This window comes from Patagioenas fasciata, chromosome 9, assembly GCF_037038585.1.
Source record: "Patagioenas fasciata isolate bPatFas1 chromosome 9, bPatFas1.hap1, whole genome shotgun sequence".
In the NCBI taxonomy this organism is placed as follows: domain Eukaryota; kingdom Metazoa; phylum Chordata; class Aves; order Columbiformes; family Columbidae; genus Patagioenas; species Patagioenas fasciata.
The window spans coordinates 5,985,699-6,009,850 of record NC_092528.1 but is presented as its reverse complement, the minus strand read 5'-3'; the positions used below and the strand labels follow the sequence as shown (position 1 = coordinate 6,009,850).

General features: G+C 51.5%; 2 protein-coding genes across 2 annotated transcripts; one reads left to right on the top strand and one right to left on the bottom strand.

Annotated features, from left to right (window-relative positions):
• Window positions 1-70: 70 nt before the first annotated feature.
• On the top strand, window positions 71-14,269 carry DNAJB11 (DnaJ heat shock protein family (Hsp40) member B11). Its single transcript, XM_065845023.2, has 10 exons — window positions 71-229; window positions 358-514; window positions 3,690-3,787; window positions 4,696-4,828; window positions 5,693-5,835; window positions 6,375-6,457; window positions 7,593-7,650; window positions 8,213-8,324; window positions 8,640-8,799; window positions 13,344-14,269. The coding sequence occupies exons 1-10, from the start codon at window positions 162-164 to the stop codon at window positions 13,406-13,408; spliced, it is 1,077 nt and encodes a 358-aa protein (XP_065701095.1). The 5' UTR covers window positions 71-161; the 3' UTR covers window positions 13,409-14,269.
• Window positions 14,270-20,035: 5,766 nt separating this feature from the next.
• On the bottom strand, window positions 20,036-23,404 carry PROCR (protein C receptor). Its single transcript, XM_065844420.2, has 5 exons — window positions 23,101-23,404; window positions 22,745-22,981; window positions 21,787-21,857; window positions 21,024-21,219; window positions 20,036-20,945 (listed from the first exon to the last, which is right to left on the bottom strand). The coding sequence occupies exons 1-5, from the start codon at window positions 23,294-23,296 to the stop codon at window positions 20,833-20,835; spliced, it is 813 nt and encodes a 270-aa protein (XP_065700492.2). The 5' UTR covers window positions 23,297-23,404; the 3' UTR covers window positions 20,036-20,832.
• Between the last annotated feature and the right edge of the window lie 748 nt (window positions 23,405-24,152).

The window sequence follows — 24,152 nt, the reverse complement described above, 5'->3', positions numbered from 1 at the left end:
AGATGATAGGCCGGCGGCCCGCGGCGCGCGGGGCCGCGCCGCTTTCCCATTGGCCGGCGGCGCTGGCCGGGCCCTGTTTCGCGTCTGATGGTGGCCGGGCCGGGCGGGGTGGTTGCGGCGCCGCGAACCCGCCCGGAGCCGCCGCTTCCCTCAGCCCCGCCATGGCCCCTGGCTGGCTCGGCCGCCTCTGCCTCCTGCTGCTCTGCCTCTGCCAGGAGGCCGCCGCCGGGTGAGTGCGCCGGGCCGCGCCGCCGGGCCTGCGTGTTCCCTCCCTCAGCGCCGGGCCTGGGCCCGCACTCCGGGCTCGGCGCTGACAGGGCCCCGCTGCCCTCCCCTCTCTTTCTTCTCCCTCCTCAGGAGGGACTTCTACAAGATCCTGGGGGTGTCCCGCGGTGCCTCCATCAAGGACATCAAGAAGGCCTATCGCAAACTGGCGCTACAGCTCCATCCCGACAGGAACCCCGACGACCCACGGGCGCAGGAGAAGTTCCAGGACCTGGGGGCGGCCTATGAGGTGAGGCCGGGGGCGGCGGGATTCCCCCCCACCTGCGGGGGGCTGTGAGGAAGGGTGAAGTCGTGACCCCGCTGGAAGGAATTTGGGGAGCCCTAAGTCCTCTCAGCCCTTCCCAGGCCATGGAGGGTGGACACGGTTCACGGTAAAACGTGCTGTGGGCATGAAGCTGAGCTTGGCCAATGACTTGTTTCATGAGGCTTCACTATGTAGTGTTAAGGGGAAGGTGAGGGCTGAAGTCGTGGCCCTGTTGGAAGGAATTTGGGGAGCCTCAGACCTCCCAACCCTTCCCAGGTTGTGGAATGTAGACAGGGCTTACAGTAAAATGTGCTGCAAGCATGAAGCTGAGCTTGACCAATGACACATTCCATGAGGCTTCGCTTTATAACATCCAGGGGAAGGCGAGGAGTGAAGTCGTGACCCTGTTGTAAGGAACTGGAGAGTCTCAAGTCTTCCCAGACCACGGAGGGTGGATGGGGTTCATGGTAAAACATGCTGGAAACACAAAGCTGAGTTTGGCCAACAACTTGTTCCATGAGGCTTCACCCTATAACATTCAGGGGAAGGAGAAGAGTGAAGTTATGAGCCTGTCGGAAGGAACCCAGAGATCAGAGAGCCCCAAGTCCTCCCAACCCATCCAGACTGCAGAGGGTGGATGGAGTTCACGGTAAAACATTTTGTCAACATGAAGCTGAGCCTGCCCAATGAGTTGTCTCATGAGGCTTTACTCCGGGAAAGGAGAAAGGAGAGCTTCTAGGAAATATAAAGACTTTTCTATAAGGTGCAGCTGCAATCCCTCCTTCCCCTGTATTGGATTTCAGACATTCTACTAAATAAAAAACAAAGGAGACTGCCAGGCTGATACGAGAGCTCTTTCTGTCAGCGGTCAAAAAGAGGCCTTAGTTCACTTAGCCTGGAGAAAGTGAAGGCAACAAGTTGAAGTTATTTATGAGTTATTAATAGTTCTTTGGGGAAGAAATAGAGTTGCATCAGCTCTAAGTATTGGCATGTATAGGACCTGGCGGTAAGTCTGAGCTGATAGGAGGGGAAAGGTTGGTTTGCCTCTTAGAAGGCATTAAGATGGGAAAAATAAAGGTTAATCACAAATGCAAGAGGCTGTCTGTTGTTTCCATAATAAAATAGTAGCATAGAAGTGATACTTGACACTAATAGCCCAGTGCATGATATTCAATCACTTATAGAGTCCCTTTGAAGGAGTCGAGCTTCCGAAGGGAAGGGTCTGTGTTCTCAGTCCACAGCTGTAGCCTGGCTCGTGTTTCCATCCCTGACGCTCCTCAGATATGCAAATATAAAATAAATGAGGAAGTGAGAGAAACAGCTTGAATGCTTTCCTCTTTGGTCAGGAAAAAAAAAACCTGTATTCACTTTATTTTTATATCAGAGCCGGGACTTCTTTTTAGTTCAGACTTATCTGGCTGAACTCTGACAGGGAAATTGATGGAGGTAAAGAATTTCTTTTTGTGGAAAAAAGTATTTGCCAGCTGTCGTTTGCAGCATCTAAAGATTGATGCATGTGATGTACTTCAAAGCTGTGGTGTCATTTCTGTGAGTTGGGATTGTCATATTTGACAGTATTTAAAGCATGGGGGGTGTTTCTCTCCCTATTCCTCAAGCTCCAGTTTAAGTCTCAACAGCTGAGAGTACTTTTTCTATTAAAAATATTGGAGAGAAAGTGGTTGTAAAATCCAATCAGCAGGGATTGTGGTGGCAGGAATAGCCAAATATTAATTTTATGCACAATCTGCGTCACCCTAACCAGGGTATTATTGCTGCACAACAGCATCCTTGTTCAACATAGTGTGGAGTTCTGTGTTAACACATGCAATGAGCTCTTCTCAGGTGCTGATGAAAATTAAACTAAGAAACTTCCCTTTAAATTCTTCATTCATGTGTGTTTTGCTGGGGGAGATGCATCAGAATAATAAAATCCAGTATTGATGTACATCTATAGGAGAGCCTTCAAATAGATTGTGGGGAAAGTAGGTTAATTAAATGACTCTGTCTTCATTTTAACAACCAAAGGACTTTCCACCCTGGTCCAAATACCAAAAGGAGACAAGTCCCATGAGAGGGAACTGAGACTCCACTACGTACAATCAATAATCTCAGGGTGGTTTGGGGATAGAGTTTCCAGGGTGTTTTTCCTAAGCTGTGGTAGCTTTACTTTCAAGGCAACCTCATGTAAAAGAAACGAGAACTCTCCTCAAAATACTCTACATCATGTCCTGGAGTTGTGATCTCCAACAGGCTGCAGGAAGAAGGAAAATGAAGGGAAAAGCAAATATTTTATCTTCTTAGTTGTAATGCTCGTAATATCACCAGGATTGTGGAGGACTCTGCCGGAAGAATTTTGCTCTGACACCAGCAGATCACGAAATGAAAAGCTTATCCTAGTTTTAGGAAATGTGCTTTTTAATGCAAAACCTGAAAGGACGAAGGAAGAATTGAGCTCTTACCTACTTGATGGAGCGAGTAAAGTCACTGTTGTTTTTTTTTCCCTGTTGCTAGAACTTGTAATCTTTACAATTTGAAGCTATTTTTTATTGTTTAGCCATCTTCTTCACCTGTTTAGTTGCTTTTCCGCTCCTCTCTAGCCTCCTGAAAGCTAACCTGGCAATTTTAACCTTTCCAAACAGTATCAATGGGAGAGGAAGGGGAAGGAAGACAAAATGTGATGGGAAACTTCAGGATCTCTGGGGGAGGAAAGCACAAAGATCAAAACTTAGGAATTAAACCCAAAGCTTTACAGTCTTGAAAGCCCTGTGTGTTGGGTTGTGTTATTCTGCCTCAGTGCTGAAGTTACAAGTAACTTTTGCTGCCCTTAGGAATGAGGCCCAGCAGACAAACTGGTGCAGAGTTACCATACTGGGTAGGTTCAGCTTCCTAGCAAACTTACCGTCCTTGCTAATTGTTGCGAAATAGGAGCCAGAGAAATATACGTTCTGTGTGTGTGAAGAACAAACTGAGAAGCGAGGGTGGTATTATATGGGTTTTCAGCACGTCCATCTTTGTAGGAACCAATTTGAATTATTCCTTCAGATTCTTTTTTAATCCTTAAGATAAACTCAATATTGTAAATATTTTGTGTTGCTTCTGCTGCTTCAATAAACTAATGTTTAAATAAACTAAGGTCCCATCTGCTTGTTCCCTGTGCCAGGTGCTGTCGGACGAGGAGAAGCGGAAGCAGTACGATGCGTATGGCGAGGAGGGACTGAAGGACGGACACCAGAGCTCCCATGGAGACATCTTCTCCCAGTAAGGAGCTTTTGCCACTTTAGGGCTTTCTTACAGTTGAAATTTTAATTTTATGATGTTTGATGCTGGCAAAAATCAACGTTAAGGGCTTTTACCCAGGCAGGAGTCACTGATCAAGAAACAAGTTCAGAGGTGCTGCAGCTGCATTAAACATGTAGGAACTTGCGTTCTCTGGTGTGTAATTGATGTTTAACGTGTTGTCACACATCATGTGTACACTTTGGGAGTCACTTTTGCTCAGTAATGCTTTAGCAACTTACACTGCATTTCAGAGCAACTGTAGATTTTGGATCGTTAAAACTTGAAAGCGTTTGCACATGGCTCAGACAGAAACTGATCTTCTGTTTGTTTAAGGCTCCTTTGGTTCTGCTAGGCGCAAATTTACTAACAATTCCTGAAGTTGCTCATCTCCTGTTGTCCTTCTGGGTGAGAACTTGCAGAATCTTCTGATCTGTTCTGAGGAAAAATACGCAGACTTGCTAGGGTGATTTTTTTCATCTGCCTTGTCCTCAAACTACTGAAAAATGACCTGTTAGTATTGACTGGATGAAGTGTTACTCAGAGTTTGCACCTTGTGCTGGTAGCTGAGCCGCAGTGCAGCACGGAGACGACTTCCCTTAGACCGTGGGCAGATTTTGAGGTGTCAGCATTCAAGTCCTGCTCCAAAACTCGGGTTTTTTAGTACAGAAAACTCTTCCAAAGTGACCGCTTTGTTTGAAGGCATTTAGCATGTGTCCTCGAGGAGCAAAATGAGGGATCTGGATTTACTGCGGTGCTTTTGTGCTGCTTTGTCGGGGTCTAGAAGGATTTGCCAAGCAGCACGTTGCTGCTGCCTTAGCTGTCTTTTTTCAGCAAAACCTTATTTAATCAAAATTCCTTCCTAAACTAATTGATGTGCTTTACTCCAGCTTCTTTGGGGACTTTGGGTTCATGTTTGGAGGGAACCCTCGCCAACAAGACAGGAACATTCCCCGAGGGAGCGACATCATCGTGGACCTGGAGGTTACGCTGGAGGAGGTGTATTCAGGAAACTTCGTAGAAGTAAGTTGGACCTCTTGCCTGCCTCTGTCCCCAGTGTGTCCTCAGGTTTGAGATGCCTGGCCATGCTCAGAACGATATCTTCTCCCAAAGAACGGAACAAAAATAGAGGTTTGTTTCCTCAATACCTCGCAGTGGCAGTGGAGACTGTTTCTTCCTAGCAAATAACACAAAGCAATACATTTATTCACCTGTGCTATGTGGCAATTTCTCTATAAAAAGATGCTTCTTGTGACAATAGCTTATTTATTGTCAGTGGCCACCTATAGCTTTTTTTATTGCAGTAGCCCAGTTGAAAAGGGTGTAATTCTTTTCTCTCTAGAACTCAGCGATAATTGAGCGCCCGTTCATAAGCCTCAAATTCACTTTGCAATTCTTGTTGAGGATTTTTTGGAGCCTCTTGATATGGCCAAACGTGTCACTGTAAATTTCTGGATTACATACTTTTTTATTTAAACAAGCTACATTTCTGGTGCTGACAATCCCTGCTGTTCTGCGTGTTAGAATTTGTGTTGATTGAGTTTTTATTGTGGTAATGGGGGAACTCCAGATAATTTTGCCTGTCGTGTGGGACAAGGAGACCATCATAACCAAAGTGTGAGGTGTTTCATCTTAAGTGTTACCTTTCCTATCTAGGAAGGTCCGGGAAAAAGAAATGAAATGCCGATAGTGGTGTTGGAAAGAGTTTTTCTGGTATGTAATGTGTGATCAACAAGTTGAAGAATATCAGAATGTTTTGGTGGGGCTGTTTGGAGCTACTGTGGGGGCAGCACACGCAAAACCAAATGATGTTCAGGTTGTTTGAGAAATCCAGAGCATTGGGGAGACCCCGGAGTGCTGGTGTTGACCTCGTCCTCTTCCCTGCAGGTTGTCAGGAACAAGCCGGTGGCGAGACAGGCGCCTGGCAAGCGGAAATGCAATTGCCGGCAGGAGATGAGGACCACCCAGTTGGGTCCGGGACGCTTCCAGATGACTCAAGAAGTCGTTTGTGACGAATGTCCCAACGTCAAGTGAGTTTTACGCTCTTTACTGCTCTGTGGATGTTTATTCTAAACCTGCCACTAGATGGAGGAAAGTGCCTGTACTCCCAGTAAGATCTGGGGAATTTGGAAGAACTTAAAGCAAGCTTCATACTTCTAAGGAGCTGGACTTTATTCTTACAGATGGCCAGCTTTGTTAGTTGTAGAGCCTCCCAATTTGCTCTTTCAGCCTCTTATTCCTTGAACAACTCTATTCAGTTGTGGAACTACCACTGTGAACAAGGAAAATCAGGAAAGCTTAGAGTTCCCAGCTGGGAACAGCTGGACATGGAATACTGTGGTGCAGTTGCACATCTGATGCTGGATGTGCATTTAGGAGCTTAGCTTTCTCCTTCTCTACTAGATGAGTATCAGCAGAAGAAAGGCAGCGCTTGCCCTCCAGATTTAGATGTGAGCAAGAAGAGAGTAGGTGTTAACTTGTGAGGGTGTTCTCGTTACCCCATTGATGTAAATCAGTGTGTGCACCTTCTTTTGAGATCTTAGTGCTCGCTTGCTCTTCCCCTTCACAGGCTGGTGAATGAGGAGCGGACGCTGGAGGTGGAGATCGAGCCCGGCGTGAGGGATGGGATGGAGTATCCTTTCATTGGGGAAGGTACGTGTGTGGGCTCTGCGCAGCTGCTCATCTTGGATTTGCTCCTTTTCAATCATGCAAGGCTGGTTTTTATAGCAGTGAAAGTGCCCAAGCCCTGCTTTGGGTCACCTGTCACCTGTCAGCATGGGTGGTTTTAAGTGCTGTGTCCTCTGCAGGCTTTGGAAATTCCGGAGGTTGAGGGAGGGGAATCTGCCCCTCTGCTCTGCTGAGACCCCCTGCAGCTCTGGGGTCCTCAGCACAGGACACACATGGACCTGCTGGAGAGGGGCCAGAGGAGCCCCAGGAATGATCCAAGGCTGGAACAGCTCTGCTGGGAGGACAGGCTGAGAGAGCTGGGGTGTTCAGCTGGAGAAGAGAAGCTCCGGGGAGACCTTAGTGTGGCCTTTCTGCACTTAAAAGGGGCCAATAAGAAAGATGAGGACAGACTTTTCAGCAGGGCCTGTTGTGATAGGACAAGGGTTGATGGTTTTAAACTAAAGGAGGGAGATTCAGGCTGGGCATGAGGAAGGAATTGTTGTCCCTGAGGGTGGTGAGAGCCTGGCCCAGGTTGGCCAGAGAGGTGGTGGATGAAGCATCCCTGGAGACATCCCAGGCCAGGCTGGACGGGGCTCTGAGCAACCTGAGCTGGTGAAGATGTCCCTGCTCATGGCAGGGGTGGCAGTGGGTGACCTTTGAAGGTCCCTTCACTCCAAACTGTTCTGTGATTCTTTGCTAATCTGGATGATGCTCCAAGTTCCACTCCCTTTGCTGGTACTCAGGGCACACACAGAAAAAAGCTCTAAATGTGATGGTTTAGATAACTCTTGAGTAGGAACGTCTATTCCAGGCTTGAGTATGTGAGGGAATCCCCTCTGCCCGAGGAGATCAAGTCCTTCAACATGGAAAGGACATCATTAACATGCAGGCAAGTCTTTTAGAGCAGCAGAGAGATATGAGCTCAGTGAGGAAATACTCCAAGACCTAGGTTCTTTTGTAACAGGTATGTGTAAGGCAGGTTTTAGTCATGTGAAGATCAACTTGTTTTTTTTCCTTTAGCATGTGAGCTGCAAATCTTTCTTGTGTTCAATATGATGCTTGTTTCTTCAGTTGTTGCCAACTATCTCCTCTAAACAGAGCTTTTCTTTCTCTTCCACAGGTGAACCCCACGTGGATGGGGAGCCAGGTGATTTGCGCTTCCGAATAAAAGTTCTTAAGTAAGTAACTGGCCCAGTTAGACTCTTCTTTCTGGTTTTACTGGGAAGGAAGCTTGCAAGCAACTTTCTGGCCAGTGTTTCCCACGTAGCTTTATCCTTCAGCAACTTTGGTGCAGCCACGAGTCTGATACTCAGGACTGTGCAGGATGTTCAACCCTGATGTTGCTGCAGTAGCTGGATTCAGCACTCTGAAGATGCTGCGATAATTCCGCTTTTATTGTGTTTGGCTTGAATTCTGGCATGCAGAAGGAGCTCCTGTGTGAATCACATGAAATATCTCCTTTTTCCATCAACATACTATCTCCCTTTTGTAAGGAAACACACTACTAAAGAAGCTGTGTGAGTCACAACTTCTTGACACGCCTCACCACTCATGGCCCTAGAAATAGAAAGGTTATTAGTAGTACATATCTCACACAGGAAAATGAAGTTAAATATCATTCATTCTTCACTTCCTCTCCAATTTGTGAATTCTCCAAGCTCAAAAATAGAGGGGAGGAAGCTAAAGGACCTATTTCCCTATGGGAAAGGAGAAAAATTCCAATGTCTCTTATTTCCTCAGGCACCCAGTCTTTGAAAGAAGAGGAGATGACTTGTATACAAATGTGACGATCTCGCTGGTCGAGGCACTTACAGGCTTTGAAATGGATATCGCCCACTTGGATGGGCACAAGGTGAGGCAAGGGGTTGTGTGTAAACCAAATTTAACCGCAGGTCTCTTGTGCTGAGGGTTCTGCTAGAGACTTCCAGACCAGTTCCATGGATCCAAAGCAGGCTCAGAACAAGGGGTGCACAGTGTGGGTACAAAGCTGCCACAGCAGTGATTTGTGTTAGTTCTCATGTGTCCTGACAATATTATTGCTTGGGCCCATTGAATATCACTGATTTTGGCAAAGAATTACATCAGTTGAAGCTTTTCAGTGGGTTGGAAGGGGTATTGGGCGCACACACACAACACTAGTAACATGGGAAATTTCTCTTGCCTCTAGGTTCACGTTGCTCGGGATAAAATCACGAAACCAGGGGCCAAACTGTGGAAGAAAGGAGAAGGTCTTCCAAATTTCGATAACAATAATATCAAAGGCTCCCTAATAATAACGTTTGATGTGGAGTTCCCCAAAGAGCAGCTGACAAACGACCAGCGGGAAGGTGGGTGTTTTAAAGCTCCGTTGCAGCAGTGGGGCTGCACAGACCTCTCACCAGAGCTGATAAGAAATTGGCACGACGGAACCAGCAGCCTGTTGTGCTCAGGAGGAGCTCTGCTTCCCCCGTGCCCTTTCTGCAACATAACACAGTTGGCCGATGCCCTGAGATTAACTTCCGTTTCCCTTTGAAGCGAGCGAGGTTGGCTGTTGGTGTTGTAGGGAACCAGATTAGGTTGGGCTGTAGCACTTGGCAGGTTTGCAGGCGCTTTGTTTCGTTGCCGGCCATCTGTCTGAGCTGAACGGTTTCCTGGGTTCAGCCTCTCTCTGCGCTGCCTGTGCTGGGATGGGATCACAAGCTGTTTCCTAGCTCCTGTTTCCACTTTCTTGGAGGCAAGACTTTTGAAAATCCATGAAGGGTGAAGAGTGTTGGGCAGCATCAGAAGGGTTGTTCACCTCTACATCTTCTACCCTAAGTGCTTTGTGGCCATATAGCATCATTTTGTTTGGAAGAGACCCTTAAGATTGAGTCCAACCATAACCCACCCCTGGCACTGCCCCATGTCCTGAGAACCTCATGTCCGTCTGTCCAACCCTCCAGGGATGGTGACTCCAGCACTGCCCTGGGCAGCCTGTTCCAATGCCCCACAGCCCTTTGGGGAAGAAATTGTTCCCCACATCCAACCTCAACCTCCCCTGGCGCAACCTGAGGCCGTTTCCTCTCATCCTATCACTTGCTACTTGGGAGAAGGGCACAATGCGGATGTGTGGTAGGAGAGATCTGCCTTTCAGCTTCAGCAATCAATTAAAACTTGATGAACTGCACAGAAATCCTAAAATTAAGAGGAGGATCTGTGCTGTACTTGTAGGTGGAAATTCCTCTTTGTTTCAGCAGCCTCTGCAGCGGGTTCTGCTGCTCTGCACAAGGCACCAGAGGAGGCATCAAGGGCCACATCCTCTGCTATGGGGCAAAGAAATTTCCTGGCACATACCAGTGCAGCTTTTTGGAAAGTTCACTTCCCCAAAACGTCTTCCTGCTCATCGGGGCTGTTGAACTTTCTTCTTCCAAAGGTGGATTCTGGCAGCTGTCCTGGTAGAATGAGGCAAACGCGCAGCTTTCCTGGACTCTTGGTGCTTGCAGAGGGAAGCCAAGCCCTGGGTGAGCTTTTCTCAGCCCCGTGACACTCTCTGCTGTGTTGGTGACACTGTAGTAATGCTCAGAGCTCAGTTGTCCAGCGCTGAGCGATGTTCTGTGCCTCTGGGCTGTGCTTGGAGTAAACCTGGTTTTTGTTTTGGCCCCTGTTGCTTTTCCTCCTGGTCGCAAATGTGTTGTGCCCAGCGATGTCATCAGCGTGAAGTCCCATTCCAGGCTCTGCTGCCCTCCTTGAAGCTTCATAAGTTGACAGCACCTTTCAAACAGGTGTGAGGTTTTTCCAGCTGTTGCTCTTGATGGTTTGTGAATCCACTGGGCAAAGAGCACGACAGAAAACTGAGTGTCTCAAAATCACTTGCACACCTTTACACATCTCCCAGAAACAGGTGATAGTACTGGCGTGAGTGTGTTCAGACACAGGGCCTTTGGGTCTTTCACCCCCTCCTGACGCAATTCCCCACGTCCCAGGGGACGGTGTCAGGGTGGGCAGTCAACTGTGTGTGAGAAAACCTCCGAACATCCAGTTATTCAAGGAGTTTTTAGGAGGGAATAGGTCTGTCTACATTGTGCAGGAGCAGCTCAGCGTACTCATTCAAAGGAAGGCTGCAAGCTTCACAATTCAAAACATCCCTTTTTTCTTATTGTTGGCGGTGGTCCTAATTTCTTATCTCCCCACCATATGTGCAGCTCCTGGGGCAGTCAGAAGATCCTCTGACTCCGAGGGCACCGCTCTGGTCAGCTGAAGCTTTAGAGTCAGGGAAATAATATGCTTGTTTTCCTGCCAGTGTGACATGGTGGAATTTATTGCCTGTTGATCAGAGGTGACTTTCTCTTTGACATATTCCCTGTTCATCTCTGTTGCCATGTGTTTATTGCCGCTTTTTTGGAGCTTTGGATCCGATGCTTTAACTCCGGGGTGCTCAGAGAGGCAGCGAAGTGTCCAGGCTGGGTTGTAATCTCTCATCTGTTGGTAGCGTTAGACAAATCTTGATGTTTGCTCTAGTAAAAAATGCCTGAGGCTGCAGTAGCGCCAAATATCAGGAATCCTGCCTGGAATTCCTGATGGAGCACCAGAAATATCCTGTGCGCTAATGAGTGTGTCCTTCAGGCCAGCAAGCAACTGCCTAGAGCTCGCTAGCAGGAAACGAGGTACGGGAATGGTGCGAATCCTGCATTTTTCAGGGTTCCTGGAGCTCACCTTTCTCCAGCTATGTCCTTCCTTTCAAAGAACTGCACATGCAGGAGCCAAATCCTTGTCCTTGTCAGCCGGGAAGTGACTTGGAGCTTCCTTTGGCTGGTGGGGAAGTGATTTCTCTGGATTCTCTTCAGGAGATTCTCTTCTTCAGAATTCTCTGGGCAGCAAGCAAGAGGCATCAATAGCTTTTGCCTGGCAGAGCCGTCTCGGTTCCAGTTATGACCTCCAGGACAGTTTTCCAGTATTTTAACGAGGCTACTGTAACTTATGCATCAAATCGGTGGTTTTAAAGGACATTTGTAGCCAGAATGATTTAAGGATAGACAAGCAGGACAAGGTTTGCAGGGAGACATGCTCTCTTTTAGCTGGATTTCCTGGAAGCTTGGGGGATTTTATATACAATAGATTGGTTGATTTAATTACTGATCTTCCCTCTCCCTACCTGTGTTAACTTAAAGTTAACAACCGCTGTGGTATTTCCTAGGGTTTGCTCCCAAGTAGCAAGCGCCAGGAGCAGAGGAAATGGCCTCAAGTTGCACCAGGGGAGGTTGAGGTTGGATGTGGGGAACAATTTCTTCCCCAAAGGGCTGTGGGGCATTGGAACAGGCTGCCCAGGGCAGTGCTGGAGTCACCATCCCTGGAGGGTTGGACAGACGGACATGAGGTTCTCAGGACATGGAGCAGTGCCAGGGGTGGGTTGTGGCTGGACTCGATCTTGAGGGTGTTTTCCAACCAAAATGAGAGTGTTTCTTTCTGTTTTGGGTCCTGAGAGCCCTTTGTCAGGCTGGTCTGAGCTGCTGTGCCCCGAGGGACCCTGTGTCCGGTGTGTGACCACGCTGACTTCAACGAGGGAGTCCCCTCCAATTATCTCTGAAAAAACAGTGTGATACATCCCTTCTTACCAACCTGTTTCCTCCGCTTTGTGCGGATTCGCCCTTTAAGCAGCAGCGAAGCCCTTTGCCAGCCCTTCCGTGGCAGTGCTAACCCTGGGAGGTGAGCTGTTATTAATAATATTACATTTTGAAGGGCTGACTCACTCTTATCCTGCTCTGGTAAGAATTTGATACCCACAGGACCTCAGGGCAGCCGGTTCTTTGAAATGTTTTCTGAATGGGCTTAGAGAGCTGGGGAAGGTGGTGTTTGTAAAGTCATCTGGACTTCTTCGTGAAAAAACTGAAGATTTTCAAGCTTCAGTAAGATACTTAAACACAAATAAGTTTGCTTCTCTTACTTGCCTTCAGGGATTGCTTTTAGTGGACAGGAGTGTCCACAAGCACCTCGCACCGGTGTGAACACCTCTGCTCTCTAATTATGGGTTTCTGGAGCTGGAAAGTCCAAAGGACTCAAATGTTGCTTTCTCCCCGTTGTATGAGCAGAATTCTCTTGGGCTGCTGGGGAGATGAGCTGTGTGAATTAGACCCTGGAAATACTCCTGAAAAGTATAGGAAAGCACCAGGACAGCATCAGTAACCTTGGTGTCATTACTCCTTGTAGGAATGTGTTGTAGGGAACCAGATTAGGTTGGGCTGTAGCACTTGGCAGGTTTGCAGGCGCTTTGTTTCGTTGCCGGCCATCTGTCTGAGCTGAACGGTTTCCTGGGCTCAGCCTCTCTCTGTGTTGCCTGTGCTGGGATGGGATCACAAGCTGTTTCCTAGCTCCTGTTTCCACTTTCTTGGAGGCAAGACTTTTGAAAATCGATCTACTGTCAAAGGTAAAGAGTGTTGGGTAGCATCAGGAGAAGGGTTGTTCCCCTCTACGTCTTATACCCTAAGTGCTTTGTGGCCATATAGCATCATTTTGTTTGGAAGAGACCCTTAAGATTGAGTGCAACCACAACCCATACCTGGCACTGCCCCATGTCCTGAGAACCTCATGTCCGTCTGTCCAACCCTCCAGGGATGGTGACTCCAGCACTGCCCTGGGCAGCCTGTTCCAATGCTCCACAGCCCTTTGGGGAAGAAATTGTTCCCCAGATCCAACCTCAATCTCCCCTGGCAGAGCGGGAGGGACCTGGAAAGCTCATCCAGTGCAATCCCCCCGCCGGAGCAGGAACACCCAGATGAGGTGCTGAAGAAGCAGGAGCGAAGCTGTCGCACCACTGGGTTTGAGTCATTTTTCCTTTCGTTTTCCTCTTTTCCACGATGCTCTCGGAGTACCACAAACTCAGAGCCCTTCTCCGCTAACGCTTTCCTTTCTCTCGCAGGTCTCAAACAGTTGTTGAAGCAAGGATCGGTGCAGAAGGTGTACAACGGCTTGCAGGGCTATTGACCTGTGGCAAAACGGGACTTACGTGAAAAGTCAGATGTGTTTGCAAGTCTTTTTCTCCTGCCCACCGTAGAACGGAAAACAGGGAGGGTGGGGCAATTGTTGAGGTCTATATAAGTTTTATTTTCTTTGTAAATGGTGGAAGTGCTCAAAAGAGTTGGAAGTACTACCCTTTTCAGGACACAACTGGTGCTGCCTATCATGTTCCATATCCTGGAACAACAAAGAGACTCCTTGAGGAAAAAAAAAAAAGGTGGGGAAAGGAGTTTTAAATTCCACACAGATTGGAATCTCTGGTTTTTAAAGATTTGATGTGACTTTTCTTGACCATCCTAACATATTTTCATAGCTTCTCCCGCTTTTTATGTCCTTTGTGTCAGTCTTTTCTGAGTTCCTGTTGGTTTTGGTGGGTTTTTTTGTTAATCCCAGCCTTTCCTTCCGTTCCCCTCCAAGTCCAGAGCGTGGGGTTGATTCGGAGTCTGCGTTTCTGGGGCGGTCGCTGTTGGGAATGGACTGGCGTGGATTGTGTTGGACCCCACGTATGGTTGGGAAAACAGAGGAGAAGAGTCTCTTAAGGCTCCTGTGCACTCTCTTAACTACCAAGTAGTCCTCTTGTCCCAAAAATTAATGCTCGGTTCTAAATTTCAACTCACAAGAATTTAGCGAAGACTCCTCAGGCTTTCGTGGTGGGATTTTTGGAAAATAATGGGAACGGTTCCTCATGGCCTTGGCTCCTTGTTGCCCCCAAATGTAACCAAGAGCTTGTCTAGAAGAGTCCACTTACCTCCTGCACTCTGTCCTCTGTGAGGACGGGTGACGATAACAGCACAGAAATAAAGTTTTGAGTTGGAATGGCAAAAACAACTGGGTTATGTGTTTGGGGAGCATTTACCCTGGGAGAGCTGCGAGATGGACACACGAGGAATGGTCCCTTCAGGGATCTGAGCTCTGAGCTGCTGCAAGGGGTGAAACAAGAGCTGCTCCTTCCAGCAGAGAGTCATGGTCAATGGGCAGAGTCCAGCTGAGGCCTGGATCCAGTGCAGTGCCTCAGGGGTCAGTACTGGGGCCGGTATTATTCAATATATTCATCAGTGACTTGGATGAGGGAATAGAGTGACTGTCAGCAGGTTTGCTGATGGAGGAGTGGCTGACACTGGAAGCTGTGCTGCCATCAGAGACCTGGACAGGCTGGAGAGCTGGGCGGGGAAAAATTTAATGAAATAGAACAAAGGCAAGTGCAGAGTCTTGAATCTGGGCAGGAACAACCCCAGGTTCCAGTGTAAGTTGGGGAATGAGCTGTTGGAGAGCAGTGTAGGGGAAAGGGACCTGGGGGTCCTGGGGACAGCAGGGTGAGCATGAGCCAGCACTGGGCCCTTGTGGCCAGGAAGGCCAATGGTACCTGGGGTGGGTTAGAAGGGGGTGGTCAGTAGGTCAGAGAGGTTCTCCTGCCCCTCTGCTCTGCCCTGGGGAGACCACACCTGGAATATTGTGTCCAGTTGTGGCCCCTCAGTTCCAGAAGGACAGGGAACTGCTGCAGAGAGTCCAGCGCAGCCACCAAGATGCTGAAGGGAGTGGAGCATCTCCCGTGTGAGGAAAGGCTGAGGGAGCTGGGGCTCTGGAGCTGGAGAAGAGGAGACTGAGGGGGGACTCATTCCTGGGGATCAATATGGAAAGGGGCAGTGTCAGGAGGAATGAGCCAGGCTCTTCTCAGTGACAACCAGTGACAGGACAAGGGGTAATGGGTGCAAACTGGAACACAGGAGGTTCCATTTAGATACAAGAAGAAACTTGTTCCTGGTGAGGGTGTCAGAGCCTGGCCCAGGCTGCCCAGGGAGGTTGTGGAGTCTCCTTCTCTGCAGACATTCAAACCCGCCTGGACACCTTCCTGTGGAACCTCAGCTGGGTGTTCCTGCTCCATGGGGGGATTGCACTGGATGAGCTTTCCAGGGCCCTTCCTGTCCCTGACATTCTGGGATTCTGTGAACCAAGGACACTTGTGCTGCTCTGGTTTCCGTTGTGAAGCTTTGAGCATCCCCACCAGAGACTCATCTCCACTCAGTAGTAAGTAGCTTTTTCCAAGGTAATTTTTTTTTGAGGTAGGGTTTTTTTTTTGCTCTTTGTTGTTTGTTTTTCTCCATTGTGAGCTTTCATAGCTCAGATGTGAGCAGGGAGCAGTGTTCTGCCCTCGCTCCGGCCACGTCCCACCCAGCCCTTGGGCTCCAGCGGAAGCCGCAGCACCGGGAAGGTTTCCTGTTGGATCCTTTGGACATTTGCCTTGGCAGAGCAAAGTGGGGGCTTCAGGAACAGCTCAGAGCGGGGGGCGAGGCAAATTTGGGATGCCAAACTCTTCACCTCTACGCTCATTTCCTCAAAATCCGTAAGCATTGGCCATTAATTGCGGCCGCTACCTATTTGGTGACCAACTTCCCTGGTGTCTGCAAGCAGCTCTGCCCCCGCTCCCCCTTAGCTTGGATGTCTAAGAAAACCCAGATTTTAGAGCAACTCAGATCTCCCTGGTTCCTGTTATCCCAGCCCCTCAGGGCTCTGTTTGACAATTCCCTTTCTACATTTCACTGGCCCGCGACCACTCTGCCAGCACTCGCCTGCGGCAATAAAGCCAAAAAGCCACAACTTCACCCCGAAGTCTCGACTTGTGCGCAGGAGAAGGTGTTGTGATTGTTACCTGCACCCCCAGCAGCCGGCAGTGCGTTTATTTCAGGCATGAGCACTTGTTCCTCCCGCTGCTTTTCCTTTCCCTGCTAATTCCTTTCCTTCCTGTGGTTGGGTTTTTTGTTGTTTCATTGTGGGTATGAACGGAGAGGCCCGTGGGATGCAGAACAGCAACAATAGCTGCAGAGCCCCCGCTCGTACCAGGGCGAGCAAAGCAAAGCCCAAATCAAGGCAAACAACCCTGTTTCCTTCCATTTTCCTCCCCGTCTCTGTGTGCGGAGCCATCTGCCGCCTCTCCCCCATTCAAAGCCGCTGGGCTTTCTGTGCGGCATCTCCTTCCACTTGTTTCGGGTTTGCTGTTTGCCTAAAGAAAGTTCCGCAGCTTCCAGGGTGTTGGGAGGTGTTTGTCCTCCCAGGGGGACGTGGAAGCTCTTTGGTGGCCATGACACCCGCTGTCCCCTCTTCCAGTCACCTCAAGCTGGTGTGAGTCGTAGCACACACAGATTCCTTTATTTCGGATAAACGCTCAGGACCAAGCAAGCATCCCGAAGGTGGAAACCTCCAAGCTGGGAATCCTGTCGTTATTTCCAGCTGTTGTGCTTAAATTGAATCAAATAATTTCCTGGTCCCCTTTTACCCCGAATCCTTGCACAAGTCAAGGATTGTTGATGGTTTAGATAGAGGCGCAGTGTTCAGCTCTTCCAGCAAAGCGCTTGTCCCTGAATGTGTTTCCAGAAGTCCTTGGTGGTTAGAGAAGGGGATGTTTGGATACGTCCTTGCGTGGCTACAATGAGATCCTGATTTCTGAATTGAAGGGGTTTGATCCCCTCCGGAGGTTGTGGCTGTAGATGTTGGTGCAAACAGCTCAGAACTGCTTCTAGGTGCAGAAATCACTGCACCTAAAGCCATACTGCCCATCCCAGACCAGATAGTGAACTTTGGGGAGTTTCGGCATTGGGTACGTGGGTCCTGAGGAGTGATCTGGCCTGATTTGTTTGTTTGCTGCAGTTTCAGTCATGCAGGGAACAAATCCTGACTTGCCCAGAGCATCCCTGAGTGTGGGCAGGGGGTGAAAATATTCCCAAACAGCCATTTCTTCTCCATAGAAACTTCTCCGCAAGCACAGTGGTGTTTTTTTTCCAAAAAAGTTGTTATTTTAAAGCACTTATCTATATCTAAACTCTTCTTCTCCTGAGAAACAGGCAGTGGAGATGGGAGGGGAGAAGCGACTGATGCCAGGAGAAAATTGCTCTGGGGACGCTTAGATTTGCAATGTTCCTGAATCACAGATGGTTTGGGTTGAAGGGACCTTCAAAGGTCACCCAGTGCCACCCCTGCCCTGGGCAGGGACATCTTCACCAGCTCAGGTTGCTCAGAGCCCCATCCAGCATGGCCTGGGCTGTGTTTTCCAGCACAGCCCTTTCCTCTGCTGTTCAATATTTCCAGGGACCTGCCCGCTCTCCCATGAGTTTGCGGGAAAGCAGATACCAAACAGCCTCCACCCCAAAAATCTTGTTGCTCCAAAATAAGCATTCTTTGCTCAGGCAAAGCAAAAATCCCCTTGCCCCAGCACAGCCCCAGGTTAAAAAGGATTTCCCAAAGATGGTGATGCCGGAGACAAAAAAATCCGGGGCTGTGACAAGGTGATGTCTGGGGGAATTCAGAACGGAGCTTGTTTAGTCCAGAACAGCGATGATGCCGCCAGCGCACGCACTGAATGCGTCGGGGACGTTCACGAGGGTAATCCCATCTTCCTGCTCCCAAACTTCAATCTGGTGCTGCCCCTTTTCCTGATCAAAACCACCAGCCCCATTTTTTCCCCTTCCCACCCCGCAGGCACAGGAGCCCCTCACTGTGTTTTCAGGCAGCTCCTGTGATCCTTTATCCTTGGGGATGGGCAGGGGACCACGGCTGCCGGACCTGAGGATGCTGTGACAGTGGCCGAAAGCTCCCGGAGGACACAGCTAGGGATGTGGGCGAAGGGGAAAGCTGGCTCTCGCACAATGGCATCGTCTTACTCACTGGAACAATGTTCAAGGCTTGGGCGTCTTATCTCAGCCCTTATCCCAGGCAGCGATAGCGGAGCCGAGTGATGGAAACCAGGCGGCGCGGGGAAAGCAAAGCTGGGACGGTTGAGTTGGGTTGGGGTTGGGGTGGGTTGTGTTGGGGGAGATGCTGCTTTGGGAGGGTTTCTTAAAGCTAAGTTTATTCACTAAGAAAGAAAAAAAAACCCAAAATGAGCAAATTTAAAACAGCCCTCGGTTGACAGGATACATGGTTAAGCCCAGGTTGTGATCGAGGTGGAACATCAACCAAATCTGGGAGAGGATGGGCAAAGGATGTGGCCACCAGCTGCTGGAGGGATGGTAGATGGAGCAGTGGGGCAGGTGGTGGTGGCCCCACAATGAGGCAGTTTTGGGGTGAGGAAGATAAATTTTGGGGCTACGATGTGCTGGGGGTGGATGCTATTGCCATTCTGGACCTCCCTCCTGCTGTGTCGGACACACACGTGGGCCCGGGGAACAGGAAAAAGGCTTTTCCAGAGAACTTTAAAGTGGAGATTTCCTCATCTGTCCAAAACATGACGCGTTTCAGAAGGACGAAGCAAAACAGCCTCCCTGGTTTCCCTGGCTCTCCCGGGTGCCATCCCTGCTGCCAGCCAGTGTCCGAGGGGACCGTCACAGCCCTGGGGCATCGCTGTCCCATGGGATCTGTGCTCTGCCCTCCCCACTGGAGCTGCAGCCCGGGGTGGGGGGACTTGGCACAAGAATAACTGGAGGTCTGGGGACCTTGGTGTGACATCTGCGGAGATGCCCAAGTCCACGGCAGAGCCCGTTGGGAAGCGGCTATGAGTGTTTTTATCCCTTTGTGGGGATAAAACCTCGTGTGTCTGACCTGCAGCACTGGCCCCGTGTCCCCAGCGCCATGGTGGGGACAGGCTGTGCTAGGCTGCGGCGCAGCCCGGCCACGGGCCTGGCGATGACGTCCCCCTGCCTCGTTGTTTTTGGATCCTCCGGCCTCTTGGCTGCCATTCTCTGTACAAAAGAGCCCTCGGAAGGGTGGGGAGCACCCCGGCCCCTGCCTGGGTGGGTGGCTGGTGGCCAAGGTGATGAGACGTCATCTTCAGAGACCTCCAGCACTCCGACCCCGATGGTGTCGTCCCATCCCCTTGCTGGCCTGCAGCTCTTTTCCTGGCTCCCACCCTTGGAGCTGGAAGATAACCCAGCAAAGCTCCTTGCTCCTGCGCTGTCCCCAATTTCGGTGGCCCGAGCCAGCTCTTGGCTCATCCCCAGCCCCTCCTGCCCTTGAGGCAGCGGGGATGAGCACGAGAGGGGGGTCAGCTGCAAATCTTGGGAAGAAAACTCAGCCAAGAATTTATTATTCATATAACTGAAGCCCAAGTGGGCTAAGAGCAGACTTAGCTCAGATTGGAGGTTGCAGAAAAGCAAAATAAAGCAACGAACGCTGTTGGATGGTGCCAGTAGCTCAGCTTTGTGTTTCTTTAGCTGCTCCTTGGGGAGCGGTTTCTCGCTTTGGGGTCCCCATTGTGTCACCCCAGGTGTCCCCATGCTCCCGTGTCCCTCTGGGCATCATCAAAGAGCACCGAATGCATTGATCTGTGCAGAAAAGCCGCCCCGTTACGGCCTGTCCCCAACATCGGTGCCTCCTGCGAAGGTGAGGAAATGAAAAATAAACGAAGTGTTGGTGCTTGGCCATTGGAAAATGACTTGATTGAGTGGAACCGAAGCTGCGGGCAGAGGGACGGGGGCTCAGAGGCACAAACCCCACCGGCCGCTCTGCAGAGGCCTCGCAAACTCGCTGCATGAGGTGACACGTGGGCTGGTGGCACCGACGATCCCACCCAGCACAACTGTGTCTCTGTCACCCATGTCTCTGTCACCCGTGTCCCTGTCACCCGTGATGGGCCCGCAGTCAAATGAGTGACCAGACACAGTGGGAGAGTGGACAGGGTGGGTTTATTAGGGGACAGCTCCAAGCTGTGTCAATAGGGTGTGACATCCTCCCGCAGGCATTTATCCCCTTCCCAACAGGGATAAATAAGGGTTTCGATGACCTTTTTTGCCTGTTTCTCCTGCCATTTCCCCCCCCACACTCCTCTGCCCCATCTTTCCATCCGTGTCTCAGTGTTGAGGCTCAGCGCATCACGTCAGCCCAGCGTGGGGACCGTCCCCAGGGTGGGACCTGCTCCTGGGGGGACAACCCTGCTGGGACAGGGCAGGGAAGCCACCCTTTGGGAGCAAAGCCCATGATGCTGGGGAGATGCAGGGCATGGGGACAGGTGACATGGGTCCGTCCCTGTGTCCATGGGGTGGCGGTGGGTCCATCCCTGATCCACAGGGTGACACGAGTCCATCCCTGTGTCCACGGGGTGATGGTGGGTCCATCCTCTGCCACCATGGGGTGACAGTGAGTCTGTCCCTTGCCACCATGGGGTTGCAGTGGTTCCATCCCTGCATTCACGGGGTGATGCTGGGTCCATCTCTGGTGCCACAGGGTGATGGTGGGTCCGTCCATGTATCCACGGGGTGACATGGGTCCATCCCCTGCCACCATGGGGTGAGATGGTCTGTCCCTGCCTCTACAGGGTGATGGTGGGTCCGTCCCTTCTGCCACCAGGTGATGGTGCTCCATCCCCTGCCACCACGGAGTGACGCTGGCTCCGTCCCTGTCTCCATAGGGTGCTGGTGGGTCCGTCCCTGTCCCCACGAGGTGACATGGGATGGCTGCTGGCTCCACTAGCAGCTCCCCCCCGTGCACAAGAAGATCCCCACAGCCATGCCCAGCAAGGCGAAGGTCCCCAGGATCAGACCAAGCACCAGTGGAGCGTGCGACCGGCTACTCTGTTTTTCTGCAAGAGATGACAGGGACACAGGTGATGACCGGGGCCACCCCACACCCTGTGTCCCCCCCAAGCCATGGCACAGACCTGTCCCAGCAATCTGTGCCCGCAGGATGTTGACACAGGTGGTGTTGAGGAAATACTGGAGGACCTGGGTGGTGGGGGGGTATTTCATCAGCTCCCGCTGGGCGTAGGCGGCCACCGCATCCCTGCCGGGCCAGCGCCGCTCCCAGGTGGCGTTGGGGACATGGAAGCTGAGGAAGGCTGTCCCGTTGAGGGTCACCTCACGGAATCACAGAATCACAGGATGTCATGGATCGGAAGGGCCCTGGAAAGCTCATCCAGTGCAATCCCCCCATGGAGCAGGAACACCCAGCTGAGGTTCCACAGGAAGGTGTCCAGGCGGGTTTGAATGTCTGCAGAGAAGGAGACTCCACAGCCTCCCTGGGCAGCCTGGGCCAGGCTCTGCCACCCTCACTGGGAACAAGTTTCTTCTCATCTTTAAGTGGAACCTCTTGTGTTCCAGTTCGCACCCATTGCCCCTTGTCCTGTCACTGGTTGTCACCCAGAAGAGCCTGGCTCCATCCTCCTGACACTGCCCCTTTCCATATTGATCCCCATGAATGAGTCCCCCCTCAGTCTCCTCTTCTCCAGCTCCAGAGCCCCAGCTCCCTCAGCCTTTCCTCACACGGGAGATGCTCCACTCCCTTCAGCATCTTGGTGGCTGCGCTGGACTCTCTGCAGCAGTTCCCTGTCCTTCTGGAGCTGAGGGGCCACAACTGGACACAATATTCCAGGTGTGGTCTCCCCAGGGCAGAGCAGAGGGGCAGGAGAACCTCTCTGGACCTACCTCATAGAAGCTGCGGGCCGTGCCATTGGGGAAGAGCTGGCAGCCCAGGCGGCAGCACAGGCTCTGCGTGTCTGCAGGGACGAGACGCGCACCAAGTTTATGAAGCCTCATCCTCACAACACCCGACCCACCCACCCCCAGCTTCATCTTCACTCCGTTTAGCTGTGGCGACAGCTTTTCCAAGGGCTGATTTTCCCCTTCCTCGCCTGCAGTTTGAGAGACGCGGGAGGATTTTTGGCTCAGGGTGAGCGATGCATCGCTCTCGCCGGAGGATGCAGCATGGGGAACGTGGGGCGAGGGGAGGTGCGTGTGGCTCCCACCGGGCACCCCGAGGGGAGAAAATGCTCCCCGAGGGCCAGGTAGAGAAATGCAGAGCTGGGGGAAGACTGCTTTGGGGGTAAGAAAATAGAAAAGAAGGTAAAACACCCCGGGCAAAGGAGCATATTGGAGGTAGTGGGGCTTGTGGAGCAACGCAGGCAGGAATGTGAAATTATCACTGGCAGTGTCCCATGGAGGCTGTGGGGTGCAGGGGGGTGCAGGCAGGGTGCATGTGGGGTGCAGGTGAAGTGCAAGGTGGGTGCAGGTGAGGTGCACGCGGGGTGTTAGGCAGGAGGCAGGTGGGGTGCATGTGGGATGCAGATGGGGTGCATGTGGGATGCAGACGGGGTGCATGTGGGATGCAGATGGGGTGCATGTGGGATGCAGATGAGGTGCATGTGGGATGCAGGCAGGGTGCCTACACCTCCCCGTCCCCCCAGGCTGCATCCCCCAGCCCTTTTCCCCAGGGGCAGCAGGAGGCTGAGCATCACCCAGGGTGAGCTCCGGGTGAGAAATTCCCGGCTCCTTTTGCCCAGAGCGAGGTTTTGCACGTGGCCGTGTCCCCGTCCCTTCGCCCAGCTGTCCCTGAGAGCCAGTTGCCCTTCCCCGTGCATCCCCGTGTCCCACGGGTACCACTCACAGTTGATGGGTCTCTCCTTGCTGAAGAGCTTGACCAGCTGGCTGAAGTGGTGCAGGTAGGTGGTGACGTCCTCCCGCCAAAGGGCCCAGGCGTCCAGGGGCTCCAGCGCCAGCACCTGGGTGACATTGAGCCCCTCCAGGATGTGGCTGAGCTGCCCGTCCAGGCTGGCGTTCCCCGAAAACTCCAAGCTGCCATTGGAGACGCGGGTCCACTGCAGCATGGTGAAGGTGAGCGGGGCTGCGAGAGACACTGCACATCACCCACCGCCCTGTCCCATCCCTGTAAGCCCTGTGTGTGTCCCCCAACGCCAACACCACGTCTCTCCGTCCCCACTTGTCACCGTGTCCTCGCCTTACCCGCCCGCTCTGCCCCGCAGCCCAGGGCCCCGCAGAGCAGCAGCAATCGCAGCATGGTGGGGACAGGGATGGGGACACGGCCAGCGATGGGGACAGCAATGGTGGCCCCACGGCCAGCCTGGCGGGGAGTTAAACAGGACCGGGGAGGTGGGGCTGCAGGAGGAGGAGAGTGGGAGCCGGGCCAGGGCTCTCCCATTTCCTCAGCCCGAGCCACCCGCACCCCTTCGCTGCCGGATGGGCCGGGGGTGGCTCCGAGCTGCCACCAAGTCCTACGGGACCATACGGCATCACTCCAGCCTGTGGGGAGCGAGCAGCCGGTGCCTCCCTCAGTTTCCCTATCACTTGGATGGGTGGGGGCCCTGTCCCCATGCATTTGGGTGATGCTGGAGGTTGGTGATGACACAGCTCTCCAGGAGGAGACACGGGGGGATTTGGGGATGGAGGGGAGCAGCACCACGCTGCACTCATGGAGACTGAGTACAGACACCCAGCACCGGTATTTCCGCAAACGCTGATGCAACAGGACCCCGGTCCCTGGGAGGATGTGACCCTGGGGATGTGGCATCCCCATAACCCCCATAAGGGGCTGCAGAATTGGGACCGAGAAACCCTGGTGCTGGGCTCGCCCTCTGTGTTTGGTTTTCACTTCTACCTAAAAGAACTGCAGCAAACAATTATTTTGCAAATATAATAGGCTCAGGCAGGATATCTCAGCAAAGCAAGTTGTTTTAATAACGATATTGGAACACCAGGTGCTCTACTTAAAGGCAGGCACACATAATAGGGCAAAAAGCCCCTGCTTATGTCCCCCCAAAACCCCGGCCACAATTTCCCTCCCCTGTTCCCCACCGGTTGGCACTTCAGGGTTTACAGACCACCCAACCTGCCTCAGCTTACATACAATACCCTTCCCCTTATCAATCTATATAAAATGCAGGTTCCTGGTACTTTGGCTACCCTTCCAACTAAATTAACTTGTTCCTTACAGGTGTGGTGCCGGTACATTCCGCCCTGGGCTGTGCCAGCACGGTGAGCCCGGTATTTTAATATAT